Source organism: Heteronotia binoei, chromosome 8, assembly GCF_032191835.1.
Source record: "Heteronotia binoei isolate CCM8104 ecotype False Entrance Well chromosome 8, APGP_CSIRO_Hbin_v1, whole genome shotgun sequence".
Classification (NCBI taxonomy): domain Eukaryota; kingdom Metazoa; phylum Chordata; class Lepidosauria; order Squamata; family Gekkonidae; genus Heteronotia; species Heteronotia binoei.
The window spans coordinates 103,474,894-103,500,624 of NC_083230.1; the positions used below are offsets into that span (position 1 = coordinate 103,474,894).

Below are 25,731 nucleotides of genomic sequence, written 5' to 3' on the forward strand. Positions count from 1 at the left end.
ACATCCTTCGGGGCTCATATGGGGACAGGCGGTCCCACAGGTATGTTGGTCGCAGGCCACGTAAGGCTTTGAATGTCAATACTAAAACCCTGAAACAGATCCGTTACTCAGCCAGTGCAGTGTGTACAGCATCGGTTGGCTGCTTGCCCATATAGGCAATCAGTTAAGAGCTGCGCTGCCACGTTTTGAACCAGTTGACGTTTCCAGATCAGCCTCAAGGGCAAGCCTGTGTACAGCGAGTTACAGTAGTCCAACCTGGAAGTAAATGTTGCATGGATCACTGTAGCTAGGTCTTGGGATGTCAGATAGGGCATCAGCTGTTTGGCCTGCCGCAGATGATGAAAAGCAGATCATGCAACTGTTGTGACCTGGACCTCCATAGAAAGGGAGTAAGTAAAGTAAGTAAAGGGAGGTAAGTAAAGTAAGTAAAGGGAGGTATCCAGTGTCACCCCCAACTCCTCACCTTCTGAGCTGGCACCAAAGGGGTGCCATCTACGGTGGGTAGTTGGATGCCCAATCCTGGTCCCCCCCAACACAGGTACAGGACCTCCGTCTTGGTTGGGTTTAGCTTCAGCCGGCTTAACCGTAACCAACCTGCCACGGCTTCTAACGCCCTGGTTAGCTAGTCTGGAGTGGCGTCCAAATGGCCATCCATCAGCAAATAGAGCTGGGTGTCATCTGCATATTGGTGACAGCCCAGCCCAAAACTTCGGGCAATCTGGGCAAGGGGGTGCATGTAGATGTTAAACATCATTGGTGAGAGAATAGCTCCCTGCGGCACACCACATTCAACTGGATGCCGCCGAGAGGTCTGTTCACCAATCGCCACCCTTTGTCCCTGACCATGGAAGGAGGAAAGCCACTGTAAGGCCACCCCTTGAACTCCAATGTCGGCAATGCGGTGGGTCATAAGTCTCTCCATGGTTTCTCCAAAGTGTCTCTGTTTACTGTGTAAATAGGGTGGTTGGGGTTTTTTTGAGTGGGGCAGAACACTGGAGAAGAAAATAAAAGCCTTTTTTTGCTTTAAATATAACTTGGGTAGGAAGTTGCTCTTTGCCCTTGCTTAAGGTGCTGAGCTGAGCATGCTGGGCGCTTGCAAAACTGTGTTGCAGATTCATTGTTTATTTTGGCTGCAGTGTGTGTGTCCCATAATAAAGCCATGCTTGGAAATGCTACCAGAGCCTGACAAGGGGCTTGTGGTTGTGGGAAACAACAAATGACACTTTCAGTTAGTGGGGAAAGCAAAAAATAGGAGGAAGTGCATTCAAGGAATGGAAAAACTCTTGTTTGAAAATATGTATTCATTTTGGTAATGGGAAAGTCCTGACTCCGCCCAAAGTCTCCTGACCCACCCCCAAAGTCTCCTGGCTCCACCCCCAAAGTCCCTGGATAATTTCTGAGTTAGAATTGGCACCCCTATGCTGGAGTGATGAGGGGATCTGACAACCAGGAGTCATTTTGTAGAAAAAGAGGTGCCAGAGCTCATTAGCACAACTCATTTGCATAGCTTATTTGTATGCGCCACAAATCCCTGACATCACCGGAAGGTGTACTAAATTATATCAGCTCAGTATCTACCTTAAAATGCTTCTTCAATTAAAATGGTCATAATCAAACCTTACTCCCATCATACTTTTAAAATTACTTTTTCCTATGTGACCACAGTGACATGAGGAAGATTTCCATCTGCTTTATATGTTTTGGCTATTTTCCCATTTTCATGGGGGGAAATATTAAAAAGTTTGTCAAATCGTAGAGTTCAGCAAAATTTGCACAGGGGGTTTGAACAATGGAGTCCAGAAGGAAGTATTTGGGAGGGGTGGGGGAGAGAAAGAAAGAGCACAATAAAATTTAGAAGTTTTGGAGCTCTGCTCCTGTGAGCTTCTGTCCAAAATGAGGCCTGCTGACAACTGTAGTCTACCCTCCAAAATTGCCATCCCTACTCCAGTAGAACTGACCTCTACAGTGTGGAGATCAATTGTAATTCCAGGAGAATGCCAGGCCCCAGTGGGAGTTTGGCAACCCAAATATTTCAGATTGACTTAGGGTTGCCAAGTCCAATTCAAGAAATATCTGGGGACTTTGTGGGTGGAGCCAGGAGACATTAGGGGTGGAGCCAAGATCAAGGCTGTGACAAGCATAATTGAACTCTAAAGGGAGTTCTGGCCATCACATTTAAAGGGACGGCACACCTTTTCAATGCCTTCCTTCCATAGAAAATAATGAAGGATAGGGGCACCTTCTTTGGGGGCTCATAGAATTCGACCCCCTGGTTCAATCTTTTTGAAATTTGGGGGGTATTTTGGGGAGAGGCACTAGATGCTATACTGAAAATTTGGTGCTTCTACCCCAAAAAACAGCCGCCCCAGAGCCCCAGATACCCGCAGATCAATTCTCCATGATTTTCTATGGGAATAAATCTCTATAGGGAATAACAGAGTTCCCAGCAGACATTTCCCTCCCCTCCCCCCGCTTTCTGATGACCCTGAAGCTTGGGGGAGGGCCTCCAAACCGGGAGATCCCCTGCCCCCACCTGGGGATTGACAACCCTAGATTGACTCCTTTTCCAAATGAAGTAAGGTTCCCAGCCTCCAACTGGGGGTGGGTTTCCCCCCCCCATTTTGGGCCCCTCAACCTGCTGGCATGGAGCTGGCTGGTGGGGGAACCCTACCCCCAAAGAGCTCTGTCGGACCCAATATGCCTGACATGATGACATCATCCTGAAGTGACATAATTGTGCCGGGGACATCATACAGGGGTGCTCTAGCAACATCACAGAGCTTTTACTCTAACTGCTAGAGTGCCCCTCTGTGCAGCGGGCCTGGAGTGATGTCATCACACCACGAGCAAAAATCTTTCCCCACCGGGAGCCAGGGAAGACCTGGCAACCCTAATACAAAACAATCTGATTCATATAGAGATTTCATACGATTTACAGTCCAGACCTAAGCAGAGTTACACCCATCTAAGTGTAGGCCTGTGCTGAATGTAGGTTTGTGCTGGTAAAGAGGCTCTGGGTCAGGGCTGACTAGCAGACAGCAGATGTTTAGATATGGCTATGCACCTAGTTATCAATGGTTTACACGCTAAGCAAAAGCTTATGGGAAATCCATTAGAAGAGCCACCATGACTTGGAGAGATATAATGAATGGAGAGCACTAAGTAAAAGAGAAACAGAGGGAGGCGACAAGAGGAGTACTGATGATTATACTCTTGAATTGCAAGACTTTAATAAGTTTTGGAGCCTGTAAAGTGGGAGCCAGCCTTACTGGTAGACTGCTGGTTATTGAAAAGACTGATGACACTAAAGTGAAAACTGGGAAGAGGTAGCCGCTGACTTTTGTAAAAGCTGGTTCACTTTAACAGACAAAGGAGCAGAAATCATTGTGAGCTAAACTTAAGCTCCTCACGGGCTGTGCTAGTCCTTGTATGCTAGTCAAGAGCTGCCCCAGTTCTTTGCCTGGAGGGAAAGTAGAACTACTCCTTGGCTAATAAAGCAAGAATTTTAATTTTAATTTAATTTGCGATTTATACCCTGCCCTACCCCAGAAGGCGGGCTCAAGGCGGATTACAACATTAAAATATTGCAGTTACAATAAACAAAACATATCCAATTAAACACAACAAATTTAAAATATCTCATAAACATAATACATAAAGTAGAGGGTCATAACTCCAACAATAATACAGCCAGAAGCCACAGTCCAGCAGTTGGTATAACTTCAGCTGGTTAACACCACTTAGCACAGCTCCAGGTCGTTGACATCACTCAGACCCTTGACCAACTCAAGCACAAAGATAGTAAAATGCTGGGAGAAGGTTTCAGAGGACGCCCGGTAATTTAAAAGCCTGGTGGAAGAGCTCCGTCTTACAGGCCCTGTGAAACTTAGGTAAGTTCTGCAGGGCCCGGATCTCCAACAGGAGCTCATTTCACCAGGTAGGGGCCCGGATTGAAGAAGATTTTTTGGATTGAAAAGGCCCTGGCCCTCATTGAGGCCAACTGGGCATCCTTAGGATCAGGGATCACAAGAAGATGTGTAGATGATCTCAAAGCCCGGAGGGGCTCATATGGGGAGAGGTGGTCCTGAAGATAATAAAAGATTGTCTCTGAGATCTTTGTGTGAAGAACTCCTGCCTGTTGAAGAGGTCAATTGCAGCATGTTGGATCTAGAAAGATTGGGAACCCTACCTGGATCACACCCAAGACGTAGAACTGTGACCTATACAGGGTGGATCGAAAGTGAGTAGGGCTCTCCCCTTCTATAGGACTCTTAACTTGTGCTAGTTGTTAATTAACCATTTTGACATTTTCTTAGACTCTAAAATGTTCTTTGCACTGTTTAATTGCATTGTGTTGGAATCTCTGAAAACACTGGGTATGAGCATAACCTTAGATTACTTAACTCAGCACCTGGGATAAAAAGGAGTTACATAAGTCTCTTGAAAGGTGTTACTCCACTTAGGATGGTGGGCACTGCTAGTGTTCCACATACAAAAGCAAATCATTGCACATAGAAAACTGTCATGGAGTACAATAGGTAAAACATTTCTCCTTTATATTTAATTTCTGCGTGGATCAAATTTCATCACTGTGGCTTTAGATAATGGGTTGCTTTAGATAATGGGTTTAGATAATGGGTTGCTCCTAGGGCTGCCAGTCCATATGAAACAGAACAAAGTCTGAATCTGATGGCACCTTTAAGACCAAACCTGAATCTAAATCTGTGTGAAAGTTGAACTAGTCCAATATTCCTTGAGGTTTCAAGACACACAAATTAAGCCTTTGCTGCTGGAAGATCTGAATGTGGCATTAATACTTCTGAATAAAATTATGACTTACCACCAAGGAGGAATTGAAGTCGTGGTAGAGATCAGCATCTTCAGCTGCTTCGACTAACCGCTAATAAAATCAAAATTAGAAAAAAAAGAAATTACAGAAGGAAAATGAGATAACAGTGTGGGGAGCAATAGACAAGACCCTTTAAGCTGAGTTTGTGTGGGCTAGCTCACAGTTTTTTAGCCTCCAGTTCACACATTTTTGTCTTCACTCAGGAGGGATGGCCCAGAGCAAACTAATTTAGGCAGACGCAAAATTGATTCCTCACAACTTTAAGGCCAGTAGCTCATGAAGTAGAATTTTTGCTCACAAGACTCCACAGTTTAGAGAGAGCATTGGATGAAACTATTGAAAAACATTACTCAAAGAGAAAAACAGTTAGAATAATGAAAGGCCAAATGGTGGAATCTTTGTTTTTGTTTGTTTTCCTGAGACAGAGTCAGCCTCTGTGCACATGCTACATGCAGTGTTTCCCATAATGGATATATGATATTGCTGAATTTCTTCCTGTCATGAGGCTGTTAAAACTACAGGGGGAAGAATAACAGCCCTGCTGCTGGGTATTTGTGTGTTCATAACAGGATTGGGAAGAGTACGGATTCTTCTGTGCTCTATAATTCTAAGAACCTATGCAAATGTTTCCTGCTGCAAGATTACGTGTTGCAGGTTAGAAGCACAGCTCCACAGGGTCAACCATCTCCTAGACGTTCTTTGAGAGCCACAGTGCACGCTACTTATAGAGATAAAATAAATTTAAGAGTGCACTGAAGCATTTTGTTGTTGTTTAAATTGAACTCTTATGAGAAATAGCCAAAAAGCCCTTCTTAAAGCATTTATGGCTATAAATACAATAAGCTTTGCCATGTTTATGGCTCTACTGAACTAAGAACAGCCTGGCTTGTTTTTATTAAGCCACAACCAAATAAAAGGCCATTTTATATAGTCTGACAACTGTACATATGAAATAAATATACACAAAGCAAAAAACGCCCACCATCTTTTTGTAACGCATTGCTAATCAAAATACTTTGGTTGAAAATAAGTGCCACAAAATCAGATACTCTAATAAATCATAGCAAAGATTAGGTATCCCAACATTTGTGATTAGGTCTCTGTTATAAGGTATCCCAGAGTTTGATTTGATAAATAAAAATAAATATATATTTTTTAAATTACGTGCAACATGGATTTTGTGATGGAGATTCCTATATAACCTTTTTCCTCTTGCTATTTTCCCAGTCTATATCCCAAGCTATTATTTGATGGGGGTGGGTGGGAAATCCCCTCCAAACCACAAAGGAAAAACCATGGTGATTTTGAGTGGGGAAAACAGAACAGATTGAGTTAACCCCTTCCCCCATGCCTCACTACCACTTTTCTCTAATCTAACAGGTTCCCTGCAGTGGCATCTCACTAAAAAAAGAGAAAATATTGGGAGATTCAATGACATATCTCCCACGTAATATGTAATTTGGCTCTGACTATAATTTGTCACCATATGCAATTGATTTTAACATACGTTGTTTACAGCAGTCAGAATTAAGCCTATATCATTGCACACCACATCGTGATATTTTTGCAGCAGTTGAAGGGAAAACAAATGAAATGTTTTGGGTATCAAACAGGGCAGAGCATAAACATGTATCATTTCCCTTCAAGCAGATTTAATTGAACGTGGAACACTCCCTGGGTTTTTATCAGCCACTTTAGTTGCCTGTTATCTAAAATACTGTTTACAATTTTAAATCTATGCTCCAGGAATGAGTCAGAGAAAAATATGACTATTGCTACTAGTACAGATAGGATTCTATTCAAAACTAGTTCAAACCAAGGAGGATAGTGGCCAGATAGCTAGGGTTAAATTTTGGAAAATCTGTTCCATAGACCTCAATTCATTGAATAACTCGGGAACTGCTAGAAGGCACAAGGGGGTGAGATAAATTCAAAGAGTCCATCCATGACTGTTTGCCACAATGACTCTATGGAGCCTCCATGATCAGAAGTACTAATCCTTTAAACAGGGACAGCCTAGACTGTCTGGAACCCTAGACAAGGCCAACTTCTGCCCCCCCCCGGCATTGATAATGTCACTGAGTCACATGGGGGTCACCCAATTTGGTGCCCCAGAAGGCCAGAGCCCTAGGCAGACACCTAGTTTGCCTAATGACAGGGCTGGTCAAGTCACTAAATACTAGAAATGGGTGACAACAAAATAACAGGATTCTTTGGCTTCTCTGCCTTGCTTGCTGGCCTTCTGAGATTATCAGTTTGGCCACAGTATGAAACAGGATGCTGGACTGGATGAGCCATTTGCACAGCTGGTTTTACATTCCTGACTCGAGAGACAGCGTTGGATAGGAGACTTCTTAAGATTGAACCCTAAATGTTCCACAACAGAAGAAAAGTGGTTCATAAATGATGATATTGGATTTATATCCTGCCCTCCTCTGAATTTCAGAGTCTCAGAGCAGCTCACAATCTCCTTTATCTTCCTCCCCCACAACAGACACCCTGGGAGGTGGGTGGGGCTGATCGGGCTCTCACAGCAGCTGCTCTTCCAAGGACAGCCTCTGTCAGAACTATGGCTGACCCAAGGCCATTCCAGCAGATGCAAGTGGAGGAGTGGGGAATCAAACCCGATCCTCCCAAATAAGAGTCCGCACACTTATCCACGACACCAAACTGGTTCCCTTAACCACTACGCCAAAATGCAACAAACATAGAAATTGTAAGCATGATCCAGAAGGGTAATCTCTGGTACAAGGACTAACATCAAGCAGACAAATCCGTCACAAATAAATGCTGTGTTTTCATAAAATCTTACGCTTTGATGTTCACCTAAGTAGACCCTAGGTATGTTAACAATTGCTTGCCAATCTGAATCAGCATCACCTTGCACATACATGGTATTGCAAAAACCAATGGAAACGTGTTCAGCATACTTTCATGGCTGTTTGGCAAAAAACCAAACGGGCTGGGTGATCAGCTCATATCTGATCAATGCATTCAATCATGATAAATTGAACACATTTGTGGAGAAATCTTCAGAGTTCTAATTATACTAAATATATGCAACCGGCTAAAGGCAACACACACAAGAGGCCAAGGATCTTGTACCCATCATAGTTTGAAGAAGATGTAACCTAGGCATATACAGTTTGGTATGTGGACAAATAAATTATCTCCTCTAGACAACTATTGAATGATATGGGAGCATGGTTCCTTTCTTATCTAGTAATCACTGCATGTCCACCATACCTACCTGTGTCTACCAACACCAGCAGAAGTTCAACACGGGACACCATATAATCCAGTCTTCTTAGTTCTGTGAAATGCTATCTCCCATGAGGTACTTCTGAACTCTTTTTTTAAAAAAAACTGTTTAGGGGGATGGTAAAAATTTCAAGGATTGTTAGCTAACTGTTTTATTTGGGGGGCATATTTGAAATGTGTTTTATCCTGGGTAGCTGTGTTATTGCCAATCTATTGCGATTTGTTGAATTCTATTGTATTTTCATGGTTTGTTGTATCCACGTAGCTTCTATAGCTATTTTGGGTCACCTTGGTATGTTCTAATAAATATCTACAGTACCTAGGGTTGCCAGCCTCCAGGTGGGGCCTGGATATCTTCTGCCTTTACAACTGATCTCCAGCTGGCAGAGATCAGTTCCCCTGGAGAAAATGGCTGCTTTGGTGGACTCTATGGCACTGTACCATGCTGAGGCGCCTCCCCTCTCCAAACCCCACACTCTTCTGGCTCCACCCCCACAGACTCCAGGTATTTTCCAACACAGACCTGGCAACCCTACCAGTATCACCGAGTTCTGAGACAACAGGTCTTATAAATCATGTTCACACATTGAACACTTCAGTATGCACTTTAGAAGCTTTTGATACTCCTTATAAATCACAGAAAAGGAGCATAAACTCCTTTTGATTATTTGTTTTCCTCTCTTACTCTGAGCTGAGAAAGAACGTAAGGAAAAATACTAAATCATGGTTTACCTCAACAGCTTCTACTTTTCTGTGCAGCATGCTTTCCATCTCCTCAGAGAACTTCTTCACCAGCTCTAATCCATCCACTTCTTTAATCTTCATAGTTGGTTCCACATCTTTATACTTCTACCATAAGAGACAAGGAAAATCAACAGTGAAGAAAAAATGGCACAAACAGGTGGGGAGCTGGCTATCGCTAAATCTCTACTGATACAACTGTTTTTCTTAACTGTAGAAAACTCCTGTATATTCAGGGGTCATTTTGTAGAAAAATAGGTGGTGGAGCTCATCCAGGGATTGTTATGCAGCTGCACATACTATTCAATGGACAAGGAGGTGGAACTCTCAGAAGGATGAGGTGGAACTCTCAGAAAGCTTCAGGAGCTGTGCTCCTGTGAGCTCCCACTGAATCTGAGGCCTGTGTAAAATAAAAGAGAATTCACCTAGGATGCAAACATGATCAAAATTCACCTGGGATGCAGACATGATCCAATGGAATATTCAAAGCATACCCCATAAGAACCTTACTTTAATGTGTGGTGCACAAGTAGTTTTTCAATATTGCTGCTAATTGCCTGTGATTACTTGTCAACTGCTTCATAGAATCACAGACCGATTTCGCACTCACCTTACGCCGCTCTCATGTTCGTCTTCTCAGCGCGGCTTCCTTCTGATTTCACACTATCTGCCCCGGGGCTGCAGCAAGCATCAGCGTTTTTGCGCAGCAAACAGAAACCACTAAAAATCAGTTTCTGTTTGCTGTGCGAAAACACTGACGCTTGCTGCAGCCCCGGGGTAGATAGTGTGAAATCGGAAGGAAGCTGCGCAGAGAAGACAAACATGAGAGCGGTGTAAGGTCAGTGCAAAATCGGTCATAGAGTTGGAAGGGACCCCCAAGGTCATCTAGTTACGGGGCAGGTCTTTGTCTAGAACACAGGTGACCAAACTTGAAAGAGCTACATAGAATAAACATCAGACATTTGAGAGCCGCAAGACATGAGCGCCAGATGTTTGAGCTGCAAAACAGGGAGGGAGGGAAGGAAAAGAAAACAACTCGAACTTCGAATGCATTCTCCAAGCCACTGGCTGCCTTGGCTTTGAGAAGTGATTTAAAGAGAAAAATGCCTTCTCTAAGCGGGCCAACAGGGCAGTGGGGGCTTTGAGAGGTCCACAATACGTGTGAAAGAGCCACATGTGGCTCTTGAGTCACAATTTGGCCACCCATGGTCTAGAAGTTCCATCAAAAGAACAGGAGATGTCAATTACCGTATTTTTTGCACCATAAGGCGCTCTGGACGATAGGACGCGCCTTCCTCCTGGGGGGCGATCCGCTGCCTCCGCCTCCGATCCCGGCGCTTCCCCCGCGCCTGCCTGCCTGGCTCCAGCTTCTTCCAGCAAGTGCTGGGATCGCTCCACGTGGCCCCACCGCAAACCCAGCGCTTCGTGAGCGCCGGCTGTGGAGAGGGCAGCGTGCTTCCTCCTTGCCTGCCTGGCTCCAGCTCTGATGCTTACAGCAAGCACCAGGATCGCTCCCTCCGCCCTTCGATCCCAGCGCTTGCTTTAAGCATCAGAGCTGGAGCCAGGCCGGCAAGGAGGAAGAACGCTGCCCTCTCCACAGCCGGCGCTCGCGAAGTGCTGGGTTTGCGGAGGGGTGGGTGCTTCCTCCTTGCCTGCCTGCCTGGCTCCAGCTCTGATGCTTAAAGCAAGCGCTGGGATTGGAGGGCAGAGGGAGCGATCCTGGCGCTTGCTGTAAGCATCAGAGCTGGAGCCAGGCAGGCAGCCAAGGAGGAAGCATGCTGCCCTCTCCACAGCCGGCGCTTGCGAAGCGCTGGGTTTGCGGTGGGGCCACATGGAGCGATCCCAGCGCTTGCTGGAAGAAGCTGGAGCCAGGCAGCAGGCACGGGGGAAGCGCCAGGATCAGAGGCGGAGGCAGCGGATCCCCCCCCCCCGGAGGAAGGTACGTACCTTCGCTCCATAAGACGCACACACTTCCCCCCCCCCACTTTTTGGGGGGGAGAAAGTGCGTCTTATGGTCCAAAAATACGGTATTAAGTGACTTCTTTTATTGGGATAGTTTCCCTTAAGATATAACACTAGTAGCCTTTCTGCTCCAGGATCCCTGTTTGAAGCTTCTTAAATATTTCTTTCATCAGGACAGGGTGAGGTGCTGCTTGTCTGTGGTAAGCAGCCCCACCTTGGGGGCAAAGGTTTATGCTCTCTAGTGGAAATGTTTTGCAGAACTAACAAAAAACAGCCACGGCTAGTGCAGGTATGAACCTTTGGAAATCTAGCAGATCTGTGCACATTCCCTTTCCAAAGCCTAATGTAATGTGTATGATGTGTATACATTCGATTTCCATCAGGTGAAGAAACAGTGGAAATTGAAGCATGATGGATACAGTGGTATGTGTGTGCATCATACTCGCAACAACAGTTGCATTTGTGGTCCTACTTGTATATGCAGACCAGCTGCATCTCTGAGTGCCAGAGTCCCAAAAGGCGAATATGCAAATTATCTCTGAGGTTTGGAGTTTGATGAGAAGTTCCAATGCTGTGGAGGCTGATCAAATCTCTCTCTTTCTGCTTGTTTTTGAACACTGATAGGTCTAAAGATTGATCATTTGAACAGCTACAGATAGACAGCAGGGTCTAGAGATAAGGTGGAACTGACAGACTGTCTGCCCCTCTCCCCCAGCCTCCACTGGTATGGGAAAGGACAGCTCTCAGCTATGCTGGCTCAAAGTCAGGGCTTTTTTTGAGCAGGAACGCAGTTCTAGCTGGCTTGGCATCAGGTGGTGTGGCCTAATATGCAAATGAGTTCCTGCTGGGCTTTTTCTACAAAAAAGCCTTGCTTAAAGTCATCTGGGGGCTCACTGCTGAGGATTTTTTGCTGAATAAAAAGGCCCCTAATTATGTTGGGAGTGCTTTTGCTGGTGCCCACATTATAGTGGCTCACATGTGAAAACAGACATACTCTTATAACACCCTGTTCTTATAATATGAATCATTGCCTGAATCATTGGGGAGGGACGGTGGCTCAGTGGTAGAGCATATGCTTGGTAAGCAGAAGGTCCCAGGTTCAATCCCTGGCATCTCCAACTAAAAAGGGTCCAGGCAAGTAGGCGTGAAAAACCTCAGCTTGAGACCCTGGAGAATCGCTGCCAGTCTGAGTAGACAATACTGACTTTGATGGACCGAGGGTCTGATTCAGTATAAGGCAGCTTCATGTGTGTGTGTTCAATGCAACCATGCCATCCTTCAAGGTCAGCAACCTGATCGCAAAGAAATGCAAACCTTTCAATGAAGAAGAATTTGTAAAAGATTGTTTTCTTGAAGCATCAGACAATCTTTTTGAATGATTTAAGAATAAGAAAGAGATCATAGCTGCTGTTCAAGATGTACAATTGTCAAGAAACACCGTCGTGCAGCAAATAGAAAAGATGTATGGAGACACAACTGAACAATTGTTGGAGAATGTTTCAGTTTGTGTTGCTTTCTCACTCCAACTGGATGAATCTACAGACATAAGAGACATAGTCCAGTTACTAGTCTTTATCCAGATGGTTTTTGAAGACTTCAGTGTTAAAAAAGAACTACTTGGAATGATTTCTTTAAAAGGGAGGACTACCGATCAGGAAATATTCAGCTCTCTCCATTCTTTTGTGACAAAATGTAATCTTCCATTGCATAAACTTGTTTGCGTGAATCTGTGTTTTCCCATCTGAAAATGACAAAGAGTACACAGCGTTCCAACATGGCAGATGAACATCTCCAGGATTCCCTGAGACTGGCCCTCACGCAATATTCACCCAACTTCAAAAAGCTGGTGAATGAGACGCAAGCTCAGACGTCTCACTAATTGGCAAGACTGAAGATTTAAAGACGGAGCAAGATCAGCCTGGATCAATACTTGACCTACATTTAACACAAATTACTCAATAAAAGTTAAAGAAAGTTATTAAGACAGTTAAAGAAAGTTATAACAATAAAAAATTAAGAAAAACTGTTTGCAGTTCTTTCTGGATCTTCATCTCTCTGTTTTGTTTTTGCTTATTTTTGCTTACCAGTAAATGACAGAAGGTGCATTGTAAATGGGCAGGGGGCAGTGGAACCCAACTTTGGTGGGTTAAAATCTATTTCAAAACTAATTTGAAACTTAATTTTCATGGTGGTAGACCACCAGCACTTTTGTCCGGAAAAAATATATCACGACCTTTTTGAAGTTGGGCATGCCTGCACTATATAATAACAGAAATGAAGGAGAAACACATGGGTGCTCCCTCATGAACCTTTAAATATTTTTTTAGTATTTTGTTTCCACAAAGAGGTCCTGGAACTCCGTTCCACCACGTTCCTCCAGGGGGAAAAGCCCAGGTATTAAAGCTGAGGCTATTTCCCTTTTAATGTGAAATGACAGATGAGTGTTTTAAATGTTCTTTATGCATAGACAAGAAGAGAAGACGAGCAATTTCTGTGGTTCAAAGGGCTCATTTGTTTATCATTACAGAAAGCTCATGAGCCTCTGTGGGGTAAGAAACGCCTTGATGGAGAGAAGGAAGAATGAGAGCAGACAGGAGTGGAGGGGGGGTGTGGATAGGCATAGAATCATATCCAGTGAGCAAGCATGAGAGCTACTAGTATTGCTTAGCACGATTAACCATGCAGGAAGCATCTAGTATTGCTTAGCAAGGACTCTGCCAGATTAAAAACAGACAGTGGCTTCTGCTTCTGCATTGCTGTTAGTGGGTTGTCAAAGGAGGGGCTGGTCACAAAAGCTTAGCACAGAGGCACTTATGGAGGGAATCAGAGATGTAACTGGGCCACAAACAGAAGGCCTAAGAAGCCACTGAAGTTTGCAGTGTCTGTCCTAACTCAGTTGCCACCTGAATGTCATAATTTTGTCTACAGAGAAACTCATCTCTGTTACTTTAAGGGGTTGAATCAGCCTCTTGCTTACCAGAACTTAGGTATCTTTCTATTAGGGTTGCCAATCCCCAGTTGGGGGCAGAGGATCCCCCAGTTTGGAGGCCCTCCCCCCACTTCAGGGTTAGCAGAAAGCAGGGAGGGGGAAGCGAAATGTCTGCTGGGCACTCCATTATACCCTATGGGTACCTGGGGCTCTGGGGGGGGGTATTTTTTGAGGTAGAGGCACTAAATTTTCAGCATAGCATCCAGTGCCTCTCCCAAGTTTCAAAACAATTGGACCCATGAACCCCAAAAGAAGGTGACCCTATTCTTCATTATTTCCAAATGGTGTGCAGTCCCTTTAAATACGACTGCCAGAACTCCCTTTGGAATTCAATCGTGCTTGCCACACCCTTGCTCCTGGCTCCACCCCCAAAGTTCCCAGATACTTCTTGAGCCAGACCTGGCAACCCTAGGGTGAGCACCAACAGAAGACTATTTATCGACTCTTCTTTGCGCCTTTAGTGCTGAGGAATGATTTAACAATTAATCTGAAATTCTGACTAAGTGTGGAGGGTTCTGGATACAGCACTGCCTGCCTCCTGTGCTGCCCATGCATCCTCCAGAACCTGACCATGCCCACCAGCTCCTTCCCTTGGGCTACCAGCAAACCCTGCTCCCTGACCATTTGTACCAGAGGGAATACAGCAGCAAGATGATTAAGTAGTAAGCCTTTTTGTCAGGGGTGGAATTCTAGCAGGAGCTCCTTTGCATATTAGGCCACACAGCCCTGATGGAGCCATTTCTCCAAGAGCTTACAAAAAAGAGCCTTGTAAGCTCTTGGAGGATTGGCTACATCAGGGGTGCGTGGCCTAATATGCAAAGCAGCACCTGCTAGAATTCCACCCCTGCTTTTTGTGCCTTACAGGAACGACTGCTATTTCCTACATGCATCTACACATACATAATTTGAGTGGTGTGGCTGCCGGAGAAGGCCAATTCATGCGTAAGTTCAGACATACAATCTGCTTAAGAATCAAGACTAGGGGAAAGCATGACCAATTTCTTTCGTATGCCAAAGCCAACTTTTTAAAAAATGGCATGTATAGGCTTACATTTAAATAAGGTGCGGGACAAACTGTTATGTACTTTGTGCTTCCAGACAATAAGAAGTTCCAGGAAAAGTGCCCTGTGTTTGGTTTCTTTTGGATAATGCAACGCTGGAATTTGATGGCACCTTTGCAATTTTGCATTTACTTACAGAAACACAGGCAGAGTACAGTAAAAGCAAATGCGCAGTGGACACCAGAGCAAGCATCGGGTTTCCGAGTAAAATTTGTACACCCCCAGTCTCTCCCAAGGCTGCATTCAAGCTAGAAACTCTCATCAGCTTGAACCCCATCTTAAATTCAGATATCAAATTGCCATTTCTCTCTCATCCATATCTACAGAACACAAATCTAAGGTTTAAATAGAGATGATATGGAGAGTTCCAGGATTAGAGCTCCCAGCGTTTCCTGTTCCCTAAGAGCCACACTCCCAGGGACAGTTTTATTTGAGACTGTGACACAAGGGATGACTGGTTTAAGTCTCCCATCCTGTGCTGTTTTCTAGGTCTGAAATAACACTGGGGAGTTGCTGTTTTCCTGCAGGGAAAAGGCACAGGCAGTGATAGATGGATATGTCATCAGCATTCCAAATGCTGTTCTCACCCTACTGAAGAAAATGTACTCTGATCCCCCCTCCCTTTTGAGCCTGTACACACGATAATTTTCAAGTGTGTTCTTGATGCAGAAGTAAACATGTTGTGATTAACTGTGACCTATTTCCCTTTGCTTCAGCAAAGTCAAGGCATGTGATTCCTCTTATATGAGCAAGTAGGTATCTTTGTATTCTGGACAACTCTCTCTTTAGTCTGTCTTCGTATCAGAGGAAGTGAACTTTGACTCACCAAGATTTATACCCTGGACATTTTTGTTGGTCTTTAAGATGCTACTGGGCTCAAATTTTGCTCTGTTACAGACCAACATAGCTACCCATCAGAAATTACTGTAGTCTGTTCTCCAGTTCATTATTCTCTCAAGACAGTTTGGTGTGGTGGTTAAGTGCGTGGACTCTAATCTGGGAGAACCGGGTTTGATTCCTTACTCTTCCTTACTCTTCCATAGCAGCTGCTGGTGTGACTTTGGGTCAGCCACAGTTCTCTCAAGAGCAGTTCTCTAAAGAGCTCTCTCAGTCCCACCTACCTCACAGGGTATCTGTTGTGGGGAGGGGAAGGGAAAGCAGATTGTATGCTGCTCTGAGAGTCTGAGTGAAGGGTGGGGTATAATTCCAGTCTCCTCTCTTCTTCTTGAGGTCTAGTGGAAGCCCTGAGCCAGATTGTTTGGAGGAGCTCTGTGTGTGCCTTTTTGTCAGGGGTGGAATTCTAGCAGGAACTCCTTTGCATATTAGGCCACACTCCCCTGATGCAGCCAGTCATCCTGGAGTTTACAGTAGGCCCTGTACTAAGAGCCCTGTAAGCTCTAGGAGGATTGGCTACATCAGGGTGTGTGGCCTAATATGCAAAGGAGTTCCTGCTACAAAAAAAAAGCCCCGATAAAGGACGTTCAGAGAATGGCTGTCTCTGTGTCCCAACCCTGGTATTCCAAGGAGGTCTCCCTTCCAAGTATTTGCCAGAGTCAGCCTCGCTTAGCTTCTGAAATCTGATGAGATCAGGCATGCCTGGCCTATCCAGGATGCTGAGCCAGATTCTTAATTCTCATGAGTAAGATTAGTTAGGATTTGAGTTAGGACCCCTTCTGGCACCTACCCTTTGGAACTTCCTGTACTAGAAAAACCATTTCTCTATCTGTGTATTTATTATTTTATTATATTTATATCTCACCTTTTCAAGAGGTCCCTCATCCTGAGATTGACCAAATCCAGACCTCAGTTTCTGAGGGGCACTGTTACCCTGTACCAAGCACCCTAATCTGGGTCTTCAGCTAACAGCGAAGACTTTTTCACATACTAAAACTTACCCTATAACTAAGACAGTGACAGTTATGCTGATTCTTTTTAAGATATATTTTAAAAATTGCTATCCAATTTTGCATAATTGGTGGCTATCCAAATTGCATAATTGATGGCTTTTCTGTAATTAAACTTAGATTTTTAAAGTTCCAACGTAACTCATATGTACATAAAATATATAACTAATAATTGATTAGTAGATTTTGCAGCATCTCCTAACCTGAATGTGCTGGCATTCATAGCAACAGATTTGCATATTGAATTTAATTGGTAATAAATAACACACTGTAAACTAACTTGGATTATACACCAATTTAGTGAATGCAGCTGAGATACTCAAAGTAATTTCATGTACAGGATGAAATGCAGTGAGAAATTTGCAGAATAATTGCACATTTCTTGTTTATACTGAATTAGCCTCTCTCTAGTCTCTGGGTGTTTTCGCACTCATGTTTTACTGGCGCCACGACCCTCCTGACGCCGGCGAATCTGCATGGATTTCGCAACAGAAGCGCCGGCGCTCCCAGAAGCGCCGGCGCTTTCCGTCGCTAAGCCAGCGCAAACGTTTTCCTGCATCTTTGCGATTTCCGTTTGCGCTGGCTTAGCGACGGAAGTAGCCGGCGCTTCTGGGAGCGCCGGAGCTTCTGGTGCGAAAGCCATGCAGATTCGCCGGCGTCAGGATGGTCGTGGCGCCAGTAAAACGTGAGTGCGAAAACGGCCTCTGTGTTAAAAAATGGTAGAAGCGATGATGTATCTACAAGGAGGGGGGGGGGGGAGAATAAGCATACTGTTGTTGTGCCTTTAAAAAACTCGCACTATTGTTAGCAACAATTAAAAGGGCTTATGAGCTAGGTATGCATGCCAAATCCGTTCACTTCAAAACAAGAGCAACCATTTGTCCTGCACTGATAACTCTGCTGTAATTATTACAGGTATAAAGAAAACAATCACATCAAATGCTCCCACTTCTTTCATGCAATTTAACTTTGGAAGTGTGGGGCTCTGGACCCTGAGTAATCACTTTTTATCCATTCTGCTGAAACCTGAAATAACGTTTTCCAGATCTTTTCCTAGTGAACTCTACTCAAAACCCTATTTACCTGAAAGGATGTCCAGCATTTTCCCCTATCAAGAATAACAGGCAAGTTATAGGCATGTATAGTAATTTAAAAAAAAAACAAAACCTTTTTTGTGCATAATCTTTTGGGAGGGACGGGTCATTTTACATTCAGGGTCCTTAAGTAAACATGGTATTTTGAAACCAACATCCCACCTTTCTTGCCACTTTTGTGGTTCTTCTCAAATTATTTGTATTCCCCACTGTCCTTTGATTTACTGACTTACATAGAAGGACAGACTAGATGTAATGGAAGCAGACTTTGTTTAAACCCAGGCCAGTTCCCCTTACAGAACAGACAGGAGGTCCAATTTTAGACCTAAAATGGGCACACAGGTAAAAAGCACCACATACCTCTGTGTAACCTTCCCCATTAGTTATTTTTCTCCTAGCCAACCTCTCTTCTAATGTTGGCGCCTTGCCTCGAAAAGAACAGAAACTTGGAGGACAAACTATAGGGAGTAAGCCAGGGCCTTTTTTGTAGAAAAAGCCCAGCAGGAACTCTGTTAGGCCACACCCCCTGATATCACTGTTGTTTTGCACAGCAGGAACTAATTTGTATATTAGGCCACACCTCTGAGGCCAAGCCAGCCGGAACTGTGTTCCTGTGCATTCCTGCTCAAAAAAAGCCCTGCAGTAAGCCATGAGTGGGAAGATGGTTTGACCTCAATGAGCCCCCCCTGCCAGTTTTGGATTGGTGCAGATGTTTAAACAAATAAGTCTCCCATCATCCATTTGGCTTAGCAACTGAGAACCTAATTCTTTACTCAATCGGCCGTTCTTGTACAAGAAATGCATAAGACTCAGTTGCTTCCGACTGGCAGCACCATGCTGGGCTCAGTGGTCAAATCATCTAAGCGGGGCGCTGCAGCAGATTTCTCATCGCTTTCTCAGGCAAACCCCTCTGATGGCTACAGCAATAAAAGGATTTGTTATACACAATCTGATTTGTTGCCTGCAGTACCCTATGTATGATCACACAGAAATGAGGACAAGCGTGAAGATGATAGATGTGGCTTCCCCAAACCTCTCGAGTGAGGATGCTTCAGTCCCATGATGAAATTCAACAGCAAGGCCGTGGGAGGGGAAGTGAGTGATTAGCTTAGGAAAGGCTGTTTGGCAGAGCAATATTTCCATGCAAAACCACTTCACCTCCAAGCAGAAATAGACCCGGGTGGGGTGGGGTGGGGTGGCGTCTGACAGGACCCTGTGGTATTGCTTCATACACTGACGGTCTGGCATCCTTCAAAAAGTTTCTCCCCCCATAGCCTTTCCCCAGATTGGCCTGTATCGAAGGACAAACATCTTTTCTGAGACTTTTGAAGCTCTTTAAGAAATAAATCTAAACCAAGCCAGGTTTTGTTCCTTAGGACATTATGGATGCATCAAAGAACCAGCAGAGTAAAAACAAGGACTCTTTAAAAAACTGCAGGCACAGAAAGTCCCAACTCCCCGGTTGTGCCAAAGTTAATTAATGCTACAGCATTTCTGTACATATAACCAGGCACCTGTGCTCCTCATGAAAAAGACTAATGATCTCTATATAAGTAATGAAGTGCCAGGGGGCATGTGTCAGAAAAGGAAAGCCCTGATGAAAACTTACGAGCCTGCTCCATAAAAGGAAGGTACAAGGTCAAGGGAAGAGGGATGGGCACTTTAGGGGCTCTTGACACGGCAGCTTTTTATGCAGTGGGGCAGCAGATATGTGATCAAGGAAGTCTACTGTTTAAAATAAGCAAGGCAATAAACCTAAAACTTAACTGCGAATGTTAAAATGGTTTAAAGGAATAGCAGATTTAAGAAGCTGTCAAACTGGCTAAAAAGGTGCAAGTGAATTCTCCTGCAATCTGTATATAATGCCATTAAACGTAAAGGAAATGCCAGCAACCAAATGCTACCATAATTGCTCCTGTACATAGTAGCATCAATTTTGTGTAGTGGAGCAAACAACAAGCACCTGGTTCTATTTGGCTGAAGCCTTCTTTATACTAGTAACTGTGGGGCAGGTAACTTGGCTAAAGGTGTGGATATCATGTAATGATAATGGCTACTGGTACCCCAAAAACCTGGGCAGATCAGGTCCTGATCTAATGGCCACCTATCAAGAGATTTGCCAAGCTTGCAAATCTCTGGGGAAAAACAACCTTTAACGTCATAAGCATGCCTTCTGTTTCCTCTTTTCCTGACAATGTAACTGTGGGAAGCAACAACTATTGTGAACTTTTGCAAACTAAGCAAGATGTTATCTTGCAAGCCAGACTTCCTTGCGATGCTGTATTATGTCATTGTATCTTAAGACTAGAATGGTTTTGCATAACTGATGAACATGTATAAAATAAAGGCTGCTTGAATGGCAAGCAGAACGCATTTCTCCTCAAGCACTCATGTCAGAGTGGTCATTGCAACATAAAGAAATAACAGTACTTAGCTAAACTGTTTTTAGAGCTCAAGGCCAGGGTTATCCTGGCCTGGTTCTGCAGATTCTTAGTAGGCTCTGTACTCCTGCAGGCTGCTAGCAAGAAGACTAAGGCTGAGGTCAAATGACAGGCTTTGTGCATTTTGGCTGCACCTCTAATTCGAGCCTTATTTTTTTGTGCTAGAGAATTTTGGTCTAAACATCTACCCTTAGCCGGCTGCTCACCCCATGGTTGACTGTTCAGATTATTGCTGTGTGGTAACCACAGAGCTGGTGGGTGGAATCCTTTTTTATGTTTGTTTTTCATGCATGCACATAAGCAAGTATCCAAAGCCCCAGCTCCTTTCTAACAGCTCTGCAATCTCTCTGCCAAGTACTGTGATCATTGGTTTCTATACAACTGTATTTCTCCACCAAAAATTACTCTTTCCCACCTGATCTTACTCCCTTTCCCACTCATTTCACAGGGAAGTTTTCACATTTCTCTCAACATAGCTTTCCTGCCAGAGCAATATTATGAAGTGGCTTGGAGTAAAATTCCAGGGTCAGAATCCTGGCCACCAATATGGGAGCCTAAATAGGACTATTTCCAATGCTATCCCGAAACAACAGAAAGTATTTGTTGCTCTAAAACACACACACACCAATCACAACAAAATAGTGTAGCAAAGAAGCACGCAAACAGTGATTCAAAATGCTTGCACAAAGATCCAATGATATGCACATTTCTAACTCCTTCCAAAAGGGTGGGTGGGAATGGAAGAGAAGGTCCAGACTTTCCAAATGGCTTGATTTTGCAACAGGGGAGTTCAGACATTTGGGAATGCAGGGTGAAACCACTTACACCTGTAAACTTCTGACTTTCCCCAGTGTTGGAAAATTCACAGTCAAGAAGGAGTAAGACTGGGGTGGGGGGATGATTGGGGAACAGAATATTGCTGATCAGGGCTTTTTCACTCGATGGACCATTCTTGTAGAAGAAGCCCAGCAGGAAATCCTTTGCGTATTAGGCCACATCTCTGATATCACCATTGTTTCACGCAGGGCCTGAAGGAATTCATTTGCATATTAGGTCAAGCCAGCTGGAACTGCATTCCTGCTCAAAAAAAGCCCTGCTGCAGATGCTGTTTGAACGTGATTTTTAAACTTGCAGGGTAACAATAATTACATCAGATCAAACTGCTCACCTGACCGCAGCCTAAGAAATGAAGCACCGAGTCCCTCCTCCTTTTCTGCTTGCTCTGCCTACTGGGAAAGCCACTTAAAGAGGCAGTACACACCACCCAGCATAGATATATTAGACAAATTAGTATATTTTATTCTGTATTTATATATGTTTACATATATTTATTTTACTATATTTTAATGTATTTTTCCTAATGGCAAACTAGAATGATGTATATATTTATGCTACATGTTAAAAGGTAAATTAGTTGGACAGGAAAAACTTCTGGGAAAGAAATGCCTTCTTTTTGACCCAGGTTTATTAGCAATAGAATAATTAATAGCCATTCTCACATTCTGACATGTTACTGTTTTATGGTTTCCCACACTAATTCAACCCAGATCAAAGGTTTTCTGAATTTGTTAATTTCACTATTCTGCTATTGGATTTTAACTTTGTACCACTTGGCATTCCAAAGTGCACCAGCTATATGTGACTCTGCTTATTGTACCTCATTCCTCATCTGAAGAAGTGTGCATGCACACGAAAACTTACATTCTGAATAAAACTAAGTTGGTCTTAAAGGTGCAATTGACTCCTATTTTGTTCTACTACTTCAGACCAAAACGGCTGCCTATTTGGAGCATCCTGACTGGACATACATGAAGTTTTTAAAGAGGTTTCATCTATTAAACTTGGTTTTTAGTAGCTGCTAGAATAATTCTGCTGAACAATGGAAAACTTCAGATTGAATCAATTAAAATTTTATTTATTCAACAGAAAAACTAGCTAATTTTATTGCTATAAAATAGTGTTATTAGTGAAGATTTTTGTGATTTAGCAGGGCTTTTTCTAATTATGGAACCACAGGAATATAAATTAAAGCACTTTGGTTAAATGGTGCTGTGCTGTTACATTGCATCAAAATTCCATTCATCACAGAATGAAAACCATTTGTCCCATCAATCTGAAATACAGCAGAGAATCAATCTATTTGCAGGACAGTTTTTGCATAAGCAAAATACATCCCCTTCTTCTGATTTAAACTGTGCCACAAATTCAGAAATATTACCAGGATGATGTCTCAGTGAAGATTTGCTGGCTTGGTGAAAATCAGTTTATAATATTAAAGTTATAAGTGATCATACTTTGCATTTATTTATACTTTGAGGGGCACTTGTACTCCACACTTCTTTCAAAAAGCCCAGAGTGGCATACATTGTTATTCTCTTCCTCACTTTTGCATCACAAAGGCTCTGTATGGTAGGGTTTGGGTTTCGTTTTTTACTGTCAAGTCACAGCTTACTTATCGTGACCCTTCAAGGCAAGAGACATTCAGGAGTGGTTTGCTATAGGTTGCCTCTGCATCACATCTCAGTACTCCTGGGAGGTCTTCTGTCTAAATAATCATGTTTGAACCTGCTTAGCTTCTGAGATCTGATGAAACCAGGCTAGCCAAAGATGCAAACACTATAACGCAGCTGCATTGAAATATGCAGTTATTATATAAAACAAAGGAAAATCTGATATGTTCTCAACCTCTACTCCCAGTAAATTCATTCCAAGTTCTGATACCAACAGCTGAGGTTGAGAAAACTGCAGATTCCTAGCTGCTTTTTTGATGGCACACACTAATTTTGATTACTTTTATCTCTGGATTCCCAACCAATCCCAAGAGGGTATATGTTTCTCAGCAATAGTAATATTCCCCCACCATCGAAGCTCCGGTCTTCCACAAAATCAGGGCTTTTTTCTTTTTTTTTAGCAGGAATGCACAGGAACGCAGTTCTGCTGGCTTGGTGTCAGGGAGTGTGGCCTAATACGCAAATGAGTTCCTGCTGGGCTTTTTTTTTTTTTTTTTACAAAAAAGCCCTGTGCAAAACAATGGCGATGTCAGGGGTGTGGCCCAATATGCAAATTAGTTACTGCTGGGTTTTTCCCTACAAAAACAGCCCTGCCTGACAAAACATTGAAATGAAATATAAACTACTGTATTATTTTAAAATAATTCTGTCATGTTTAAAATTATATACATAAAATTAGAAAAACCAGGAACAACAAATGAAGGCACAATCCACTATTATCCATAAGAGTAATTAAAATTAAGCACAATACGAGGTTATGTTAAGCTTCTGTAAGTTTTTGCTCCTCCCTGTGACCCTTTATATGTAATTTCTGAAAAAGGCACATCTCTGTAGTATGCTGAGGTGTGTCTCTGGGGTAAAAGAGGATCCTCTATTTAAATAAAAACAGTTGTTTTCTCTTAAACATAAACAGTTTATGTAGAAGTATAACAGCATAATAGTTTCAGTAAAGGTCACAAGTGCAATGACTTCAGATAGGTATTGTTCTTTCTCTAAAGTTCCTTAAATAGACCTAGTCACAAAGGCTTATTTTCTCACTTGCCACTTAGGCTATTAACTTCCACAATGTTCAGGGCTTTTTTTGTAGCAGGAACTCCTTTGACTATTAGGGCACACACCCTTGATGTAGCCAATCCTCCAAGTGCTTACAGGGTTCTTAGTACAAGACCTACTGTAAGTTTTTGGAGGATAGGCTACATCAGGGGTGTTTGGCCTAATATGCAAATGAGTTCCTGCTGCCAAAAAAATCTTGATGCTTAATTTCCAAAATTGCCACTTAGCCTTATAACTTCCACAAAGAACACAGATTCCTAAACTTTCCATAGCACTGCAATCAGCTCTTCTACACATACTGAACAAAACTCTCTCTCCACAAACAAGTCATCTCTGCCTCTTAGGGTACAGTTACCATCCAATCATAACACACTTCAATTGCCCATTCAGACCTCATCTTTCTTACTCTAGAGGCCTGACTTTTTAAAGCACAGCAACTCACAAAACAATTTTTTATCACAAAAGTCATATGAATATTTGGAAACCAATGCAAACAATCCTGTTATCCATATAAATTACGTCACCCTAACGGCAGTGTTAACATTGCTTTTCAGATTAACTTTCAACATAACAAAAATAGAATAAACCACTTTCCTTAAACAACCAACCTAAACATAGCAAGAGAACGCTGCACAGAAGGATAAATAGAACTAAAGTCTTCATTCCACAGAAACAGAATGAATCAATAATTTAGAGGTAGAATAAGAAGAATGAAATAATACAGAACCAAACATTGTTGTCTGCATCGTAGCACTTTAATACATATGTTAAAAACAAGCAAATCCTGCCCCCCTCCCCATTTTTGATGTTGCAATCTAGAACACATAAGAATTTGAGAGCAACTCTTAGAAGTAGGGATGGGCACAAACCTAAAAATTCTGGTTCGGTTCAGGGTAGTTCCCAAACTGAATCCCAAACCAAGCCAAAAAAGCTCTGAGTCAAACTGGATATTCCTCAGAAAGGGTTAAATGGCTGGCAGCTATTTAAACATAACAGCTGACATGCAGTCTGCCTGCTTCCAAGAGGGAGAAGTGAAATGGACTGGTGAAAAGGCTCACAGACATTTAAACCTAACTAACACAAATTTGAGCAGACTTTGGAGGATGGTGGGCCTGGTGTGACTTGGTCCATGGGGTTGCAAAGAGTTGGACTTGACTGTGCGACTGAACAACAACAAACAACAAAGTCAGATGTGGACCTGCACCATACAGCAGTTAGGTTTAAATGCCTGAACAGCCAAACAGGACAAAAGTCCAGCAAATGCTCAGGGAAGGTCCCTTACCCAAACATTGATTTGGGGGCTCCAAACTGGGCCACGTTCATGCCAAATTTTGGCTCATGAACTGGTTTGTGCCCATCCCTACTTAGCAGATCTACTCAGAAGTAAATCTCATTTTGTTCACTGGGTCTAACACCTGGGAAAGTGTTCTTAGCATTGCAGCTGTTGTGTGTAGAAGCTCTTGTTTTCTTCTGTTTTACCACTATATTAATTTTTCACTGTGTAATTAAAAAAAGGAAAGATGACACAAATATACTTCTTAGTGTTATGTCAGTGGATAGCCTCCGTAAACCTGTTTTGGGGTTCTGTTAGTTCCTGACCTCCAGTTGCCTGGGGGATGGCAGGCAGGCTGCTCCCAATGGAATATTTTCATTCACACTCTCTGAGTTCTTATCTAGAAAGGTGACTTGTTTTCCTCTGCCACTGGGTACCAGAAGCAAGTTATGGCTTGGCTTTTCTCTCAGCATTTAGGAATGTAGTTTTGATGATATCATTCTTGATTTGTAGCCAGCAATTAGGGTATAAGATGTTGAGTTTTAGCTATTTTTCTGGTCTCGTTTTAGCTAGCATCGCTGTATGTGTTCGAG

General features: G+C 43.2%; 1 protein-coding gene across 1 annotated transcript in view; it reads right to left on the bottom strand.

The window, feature by feature from the left end:
- CACNA2D4 (calcium voltage-gated channel auxiliary subunit alpha2delta 4) overlaps positions 1-25,731 on the bottom strand; it is a 269,022-nt gene that overhangs the window by 226,168 nt on the left and 17,123 nt on the right. The window contains exons 3-4 of the mRNA XM_060245776.1: positions 8,843-8,959; positions 4,841-4,900 (exon numbers count right to left, since the gene is read on the bottom strand). Coding sequence (XP_060101759.1) covers positions 4,841-4,900; positions 8,843-8,959 — 177 coding nt within the window. The remainder of the gene's footprint in view (positions 1-4,840; positions 4,901-8,842; positions 8,960-25,731) is intronic.